The sequence below is a fragment of the Marmota marmota genome, unplaced genomic scaffold, assembly GCF_001458135.2.
Source record: "Marmota marmota marmota unplaced genomic scaffold, marMar, whole genome shotgun sequence".
In the NCBI taxonomy this organism is placed as follows: domain Eukaryota; kingdom Metazoa; phylum Chordata; class Mammalia; order Rodentia; family Sciuridae; genus Marmota; species Marmota marmota.
In genome coordinates this window covers 1,136,598-1,145,407 of record NW_025999905.1, presented here as the reverse complement: position 1 = coordinate 1,145,407, position 8,810 = coordinate 1,136,598, and the positions used below count along the sequence as shown (strand labels likewise).

The window sequence follows — 8,810 nt, the reverse complement described above, 5'->3', positions numbered from 1 at the left end:
AGTGTCATAACATCCCTGATTTCAATCTCCACTATCAGGAGGAGGTGGGGGAAACTGCACTCTTATTACCTGATGGCAGGTTGTCCTGCTTTCAGGCTTGTTATGATTTAGGTATTAGTTGCCCCTCCCCGGAAAAGCTCATGTGTGAAACAATGCAAAAATGTTTGGAGGTGAAATGACTGGGTTATGCAGATCTTAACCTAATCAATGCATCAGTCCTCTGATATTAACTGTGTGTGTGGGGGGCGGGGGCGGTAACTATAGGCAGGTAGGGTGTGGATGGAGGAGGTGGGTCCCTGGGAGCTGCCTTTGGTATATATTTTGTCCTTGTTAAATGTAGCTATTTTGTGCTCTCCCTCCCCCCACCCCACCCCTGCTCTTACTCCTTTCTGGTTCTGTTAGAGTCTGTAAACAAGTCGGGATGGCACCTGGCATTTTGCCAGGGGGAGTGGTTTGTGAGGTGGCACCAGCAAGCCATTAAGTGTGGAGATTCCTTATTGGTTGACTGCTGTATCTAGTTTATGTTAAGATAAGCTGTGTGGAATGTATATATACCCCTCCAGTCCTACAATAAACTGGCTCCCACTCCTGCTGTATCAATCTACACAAGTAGTTCCTCACTCCCCAGCTATTTTTCCCAGCCAGCTGGGCTGCGGCAGATGGTGGCCCATACCAGGATCCCCGGGACACTCAGGGGTAAGTGATGGAAAAAAAAAAAAAAAGNTTTTAATAAAATGTTACATTAACCAACTTTAAGATGTACAATGGAAGGGTATAGGATTTTTTATTTTCTTCCCAGACACTTAAAGCTAATTTGATTTTATTGTAATTTTCTATTTTTATTAATAATGTGCTAAAACCAAAATTGACTGAATTATGGTTTTGTCCACACCATTCAACTCTCTTATTGTTAAAAATGTTGTCAGTAGACACATTTCATTTCCAATGGCCTGAAAGATTAATTTAACTTTAAACAACAACAACAAAAGTTAACTAAACTGGGATGAGGCAGATACAGTAAATCAATGCCAAGCATCCAAAACTCTAAAACACTAATACTTTCCATCCAGGATAAAAAAATGAGCATCCAAAGTAAAGAGGACCACAAGACTGATCAAGTAACCAATCAAAAACCACTTCTCTGTTATTTGAGCTAATAGTTACTCGGAGCTTGAAGTTCCCACCTTCATTATTAATGGTAGTTCCTAGAGTCACAACTTTGATGTCAAATGTGACAGTGGATCCAGAGGTAACTGCAGGCAATTGATTAGTCATTTCTTTTCCATTTACAAAAACTGCACCATTGGTACTAATGCATACAGCTTGATCGCGCTGCAGAGAGTCATATCCATTCTGCTTCTCTGCACACACTCGTATACTATCTCTTCTGTCTGGCTGTCCCACAGTTTCAACTCTGAATGTTAATGTCTGCCCACAAATATAGGTTGGAGCGCTGGAGTAGAGAACACCTGAGGATTCAGAATCATTCCGGAGTGCTATATTTCTTCGACTGCTCAGACTGTATTCCTCAAAGCCAGTTGTCCACTCATGAGGCACCAATGTAGAATGACTTATTTGGGGGACGCTCCATGGGCTCCACTCCTGTTGGCCGTCTCCTTGGGTGCAGACTCTGAACTGATAATCAACATTGGGGTCTATGTGCAATACTATGAATTCAGTTTCAGAACCTACATAAACATCTTCAAAATGATTTGAAGAGCATTTACGGAACTGAAGCCTGTAATCTTGGGCTGTGAAGCCGTCATCCACCTTACACCATCATACTATGATGCCTCCAGGTTTCTCTATTAGTTCTTCTATCTGCACTGGTGGGTGAGAGGCTACTGTTCCATGCTTAAAAATGTGATCTTTCACTATGTTAAGAATTGAATCATCCAACTGAGCAGACAAACAAGGCACATCAACCAGAAAAGGCACTTCTGGTAAGCTGTCCAACTGAATGTGTGAGGCCTTTTTGGTAAAGCTCCAAAGTTTCTCATTCTGTTCTTCTATGCCACCAAGAATGGCGATCTCACCTTCTCGAACTAAGTCCTCTGCAGTATTAACTCCATGTTCGATGAGCTTCTGGTAGTCATCTAGTGGTTTAATGGTCTCCTGTTCAATGGTGTCTACCTCTTGCAAAAGGGTCACCAATCGTTCATCGAGTAGCTTCCCAAGAGTTCCCTTTAAATCATTAAAATGCTGTTTGAGGACATCCCTTGTCTGTGATGCACTGTCTTTGATCTGCCGCTGCGCCTCCAGCAGCTGGTGGCCCAGCTCACAACGGTAACTCTGCGACGCCTCCACGTTCTCACGGGCCTCCTGCAGCAGCAGCTCCGGCTCCAGTTCCATAGTCCCTCTCATCAGGCCCCTCCGCAGGCGGTTGCGGGAGCGGGTTCCCGAGTGTGCCCCGCACCGGCTGGAGGCCCGGGACTTGTATTGTCTTTATGATGAAAATATGAAAGGGGTGTTAAGTAAATTGATAAGGGAAAGAGGCACCCCAGTGGAACCAAGAATAGTTAGGGCATGTGTTGATGGAAGCCCAGGAACTCTAGTCAGAAAGAAGAAAGTTCAGAAGAAGAAGGATTATCAGGAAAAAAGTTGCAGCAAAAGGCTATTACTGAATACTTTTCCTTATTGGAGGGTGTGTGAATTGGCAGGGCAGCTGCCACGTGCTGCAGCAAGGACTTTCCAAGCAACGGCAGCCAGCTCTTCCCTGCCCCTGCCCGAGGAGTGGGACACCACTGCGAGAGCCCAAATCCAAACCTGACCCGGAGGCACAGTCTCACAGGCTCTTGCTCCCTGTGCCCAGTGGCAGTTTGAGTCCTGGACACTCCCCAGGGCCATCTGGGGCTGCCCGGGTCGCTGCAGGCAGAAGAAGGCCAGCGTCCCTGAAGTTTGATCATTTCCAAGGCCAGTAACTACAATGGTTCTCCCACACCTGGAAGCTAATGAGTAATGAGCACTATTAAGGCTTATTTCAAATGTAAAGAACCTTGAGATAATGTACTAAATTGTTCAGAAGGTTGTTTTCTTAGTGCCTGTGGAATACTACAGGATTTTCTTTAGCCATCCGGAGTTCCTGCCTTCGTCCCAGTGCCGGTGAGGATGAGGGTGGAAGAATTTCCAGTGTTGCTGAGAACCAGATGAGACTTCGGATCAAGCTAGCTGCCTGCAGAACTTACCTGGACTGTGATTTACCTGGACTGTGAGTTAATCTATTGAGACACTGCTTTACCTGGACTGAGACAACAAACTGTAATCTACAACAAATTGTAACTCGGTATCTTTGCTAACGGTGTCATTGCTGGTATAATTTTTCCAAGGGCTTCTTGCATGGAGCCATCAATTGGCTTGGTATTGTGGCATTTTCTATCCTCCCCTTCTGCTTGTAGCAGATTATTTATGGTGTTTGTGTAAAAACCACTATGGTCATTATTTAAATTAAACAAAAGGGGGAAATGTTAGAGTCTGTAAACAAGTTGGGATGGTGCCTGGCATTTTGCCAGGGGGAGTGGTTTGTGAGGTGGCACCAGCAAGCCATTAAGTGTGGAGATTCCTTATTGGTTGACTGCTGTATCTAGTTTATGTTAAGATAAGCTGTGTGGAATGTATATATACCCCTCCGGTCCTACAATAAACTGGCTCCCACTCCTGCTGTATCAATCTACACAAGTTGCTCGTCACCACCCCCGCCCCCCCAGTTATTTTGCTGCAGCCGGGTGCGGCATGGTTCAATGACCTGAGCTGCTTTTCTCAACCACACATGGTGTTCTGCCCCACCTTGGGCACAGAGCAACAGAACAATGGAGTTGGTCACCTGTGGACTGACATCTCTGAAACTGAGAGCCCCCAAATAAATGTTTTCACCTCTAACTGTGACTGTTGCAAACTGAGGCTTCATACGACCAAGAAATCCTTGGCGCGGGTTAGGAGGAAGCTGGCAATGCCTACAGTCATCCACCAATCAGATATTGGGTGCCACTAAGAAGTCTGAGGCACTGCTTGGCTAGTACTGGTTTCCTTCCACTAAGTTCTGATCCAAAAATGCAACCTTGGGAGGCACTTCAAATCTCAAGAATAACTAGCTGGATTTAACTTCTTACTCTTACAAAAAAAAAATTCTTTCACCAGAACTTGCTCAGAAAAAGAAAATTTCAAAGCACAACTAAGAAATCACAGTCAAGGAATAAACAGGAACATGTTTCACTTAATTCCTTCACATTTAAGGCTACACCCGACCTGTACGAGGTGGAAAATTCTGAGACAAGGCTAAGTCGGACTTCTTCCACCTACCCGCACTAGCCTGGACGAAGAAATCTCAGATATGGCCAAACTGAGTCCTAGTACACTTAAGTAATGGTAGCACTTATCCTCAGGGATAAACCGTGCCTTCCACAGCAAACCTAAGTGCAAAGACTGCTAGACATGCAAATCAGTAAGGACTCTTCCCAAACTGGTGATCTGTGCCTGGTTCTAACACCAGAAATAGTAAGATTGATACCCCCCTCCCCCCCTCCCCCCGCGGGACTTTTGACAGAATCAAAATTACCGAGTGTGAAATGCAATGAAACACCATCCTTAAAAAACAAAGGAAGGCGTGAGAATAGAAATAAAAGGAACTGGGACTGAAAAAAAGTGACAAAAATATGCAAAATACATAAATACATGTAAGCCAAATCAGTATTTAAAAACGCGTTGAAGCTGGGCATGGTGGCGCATGCCTACTATAATCTCAGCAACTGGGAAAGCTGGGACAGGAGGATCACAAGTTCGAGGCCAGCCTCAGCAACTTAGTGAGCCCGTTTCCCAAGCAACTGATCGAGAGGATGTCTCAATAAATAAATAAATAAATATTTTAAAAACCACGTTGTAAAAACGAAAGGGATATTGTAAGGGTAAAAGAAATGGAAGATAAAGTGTAAAAGTTAAAGTGTAAAAGACCAGGCATTGTAAAGTTCCTATGCTACATGCAAAACCTGAAATTCCTGTAGCTGTTAAGACAATGCTTGGAACCGCCCAGTAAATATTTCCCCTGACCGCCTGGTTGTTTAATAACTTAAGGGCTCTGTGTGGTCTTGCACGTAGGCATCGCAGAGCCTAAACCAATCAGTTTGAATGTGTACCCCGCTTTAGAACTGACCTATCACCCCCGCCTGACCTGTTCCCACCAATGTATGTACTAATCAAGTCTAAGAATTGTTGTTTGACTTTCCCGAGGTGTATGGTGATTTGTTAAAGGAGACTGTGATGTATGTAAAGTCCCGCCCTCCCCAAAAAGTGTACTTAAGCATTGCACAACCCCTGCTCGGGGCTCTGGGCTGTTCTCCCTTCTTGAGTGAGCACGGAGCCCCAGCATGCTGGAATCTCAATAAACCCCACTTGCTGTTGCATGAGTCGCGGTCCCTTGGTGGTCTCTTCCTCAGAGGCTTCCCCGGACCCTTACAATATGAAATTAAATGAGAAAAGCCACGGCATATTTATATTGCAAATCGCACTAAGTAACAAAACTTAATGAGAATTAAATATTAAGAAACCAATTCACTCTTTAAATCTACAAAATTCTGAGAGTGATTCTAAAATCGTACATGTCGTTTCTAAAAGTTGAAATGGATAAAATCCTAAAATTATGGAAGGGAATGTGTAATAAGACGAATACAAATGTTTGAAACAGAAGAAAACGGCAAGTAATAGGCGACCTGAAACGCTACAGAGAATCATCAGGAGAAAGAGAATTTTTAAAAATTGACAAGGAACAAATAAAGGCAAATCTTAGTGTGTTTTAATTTCCTACGTGAAGCCGTTTTGTGAACGAGAGTCTTCTCACAGAGTAAGACCAGAGAGGCTCCTTCTCTTGATCTAAGGCTGCCTTGCATCCAGAGAAGGGTGGGCAGCACCCCCAAGGCGTTAAGAACACCCGGGAATCCACACCAAGAGGCCTGAGGAAACCAGGTGCGGGTTCCACCAGTTGGAGGAGACAGGTCCGGGGCACTCGGAGAGACACTGGTCCGCAGAGGTCTCGGTGTCCAGCGGCTGGTCACGGGAGTAGGAGGGTGGGAGGCTGCGTCCTTCGCAGTGAAATCTGCTACACCCATGAGTGCGTTGGGCTCTGCCCGAGCCTCCAGTTTCTTGCGTCGCAGCTTCCAGACTTTGGTTGGTTCCCAGGAGCTCTGGACTCCCGCGGAATCCGTTTTGCAGGTGGATCCCGCGCCCCCGCCAACAGGACTAGAGAGCCGCACCCAGTCGAAGTCGCAGTTGTCAATGGTGAACTCTCCTTGGACAGGGTAGCAAGGAAGAGGCCAAGGACCACCGGCTTCTAAGCTCAGCACAGCAGGAGACCGCAGGTCTGGCGCCACCTCCGCGGAATCCCAAGCCTGCTTCCTAGTGCCCAGAAAATGCTACTCCATAGCGTGAGCCTCAGAGAAACAGGACAGAAGCCTCTGCGCTGATGGAGAGATGAGGCAGAGCCTCCACACCATCGCCATCGTATTTATGGTTTTCCAGGCAGAGGGCGGGGACAAGCCAGCTAAAATGCAGTGATAGCAAACTCCTGGAACTCAGTAGGCGAAAACAATACGATAAACATTTAGATTGTACATAGAACAGAAATGATTAGATGCGACGGGAAAACGTAGCTGAAGAACAAACCGAAATAAACGGAGCTGAAGGGGAACTGAACCTAAGAGATCCAGAGCCGGCTCTTCGGGCCGGCATCACTGTAGTCTTTGCACAAATCACCTCTTGCCCGTTTATGCGGTATGGAGCCGGCGTTTGCATCCGGCCGCTGTGCAGTATCTGGCTCTCTTAGTACCACAAGAGTGCCCTGTTACTAGCACCAGTTTCCTACCGAGCCATGGCATTTCTCCTAGCTGGGTCTGTGGATGGAGCTGCCACACCCTCTCCCAAAGCTCCTTGCTTCTCTGTGACCGCCGGACTAAACGACTAAACGCTGCCCAAAGAGGCGTTCTTTTGACAACAGCAACGCCCTTTGCCAGACCCTGGCGTCTCCTGCGCTGCTTGGTCCTGGTTCCCTGGCTGATAGGAACAGAGCCTTGGGCCGCAGTGTTTCTCAGGGCGGCAAGGCTAATTGCCAGGAGACCTAGGGGCCAGGCAGCGATCCCCGACACTTGTAGGTTCAGTTCCCATTCAGCTCCATTTATTTGGGTTTGTTATTCGGCTACAATTTCCTTTGGCATTTAATCCTTTCGGTTTTAGGTAGGAGACTCCACCCACCAGATAGCAATGTAAATCCCATAGCCACGCCCCCAGGGAATCCCTTCCTCAGGCCACACCCCACCGGCCTCCAGTTACCAGTCAGTCAATCCCGTTAGGGATTCATTCACCCATTAAATCAAGGCTAATTTAGCCCAATCATTTCTCCTCCAAACTTTGCATTGTCTCACACGTGAGCTTTTGGGGCACACCACATCAAAACCGTAACACGGGCTCCTGGAGGAACAAGTCAGAAGGCAGAAAGCTTTCCAGACTGCAGATGGCCATTGTGGACTATCCAGCTTCTGGTCAAGTAAGCCAATCTAATAAACCCCCTTTTTATAATCATACTTCCTGTTAATTCTGTTCCTCTGGAGAACCCTGACTAATACACCTTCCTGATCACTGTTTCTGCTTCATCTCCCAAATTTTGGTACAATGTGATTTTCATTGTTATTCACATCTATGTATTTTCTACTTGGTCTTGTGCTTTTTTCCTTTTGCTTTCTACAAATTTGTGAATTTTCATTTCCCCTTTTTTGTCATTGATTTCTAGCTTCATCCCATTGGATGTTTAGAAGACACTGACAACTATCTTTAAAATATTTTTTTAAAATCTCCATTATGGATCATGAATACCTGTCATGGGGGATTATAACCACACCTACTCCAAAGAGTCCCAAGTCCTCCTCTTATATTGGTGACTCATTTTTCAAGATATGAATTGGACAGAATGGGGTATGAGATAATAGATCAATCAGATTCCAGCACAGATCTGAAACCCAAAACTCATTTTCCATTTTTAAATTACTTTTTGGAAGTATTCCTACTCACAAGTATTGTACCATGCAGGCAGAGTTCAGGTAGGAAAAGGGTTACAACCAAACCATGTTGTGAGAATCTAGGTATTGTGCTGATAACCCTGCTAAAGCCAGAAGAAAAATGTCTATTTTTCAGTGACTTGTATGGAGCAAGACTGCCTCCCAATTACACAAACTAACAGATGCTAGGTTTTTGTTGTTATTGTTGATCTCATTAACTAAGCTTTGTGATGGGATTTCCTTTTAGGATTGAAGCCAACACTACCCATGTTTCCAGTCTGTAGTTAGAAAGTCCCTGGAGGCCAAAGGGGTTTAAGAATACCCAAACTACTGCCTACTAAGTCCCACATACTTGGTGATGCTTGGTCTGAGGCCCACAAAGCCATGAAGCAGTGTTTTCCCTGCTGTGTGCCACAGGCTTGGAATTCTGCAAATCAGGCGCCAGGGTTGGAGAGGCCTGAGCTCAATATATCCTGGTCCCTTGCTGCTGTCCTTCTACATCCACTCATCCACTCACCAGATATCTCCTATGACTGCCAAGACTTCCACTGCAACCTGCATTCCACACCCGAGGGCGTGTTTCCTGGCATGGGTTAGGAAAAGGTGATTTTCCCAGAGCACACAGCACCTTGCACAAGGACACAGAGCCTCCTGTCCTGGACTGGGCATCTGCAATCCAGAAGATGCCCCAGGGCCCCCAGAAAAGTTGTGGGTCTTAAAGGTGCCCCTCCATCTGTCACCCATTGTCATGTTCCTGGTGCACAGGTGAGGGATGTC

The 8,810-nt window shown here is 45.9% G+C and overlaps 1 protein-coding gene across 1 annotated transcript; it reads right to left on the bottom strand.

Moving 5' to 3' along the window:
- Positions 1–805: 805 nt before the first annotated feature.
- On the bottom strand, positions 806–2,428 carry LOC107152650 (cytokine receptor-like factor 3). The gene is given in 1 exon segment (XM_048799550.1): positions 806–2,428. A coding segment is annotated over 1 exon segment (1,320 nt). The 5' UTR covers positions 2,365–2,428; the 3' UTR covers positions 806–1,044.
- Between the last annotated feature and the right edge of the window lie 6,382 nt (positions 2,429–8,810).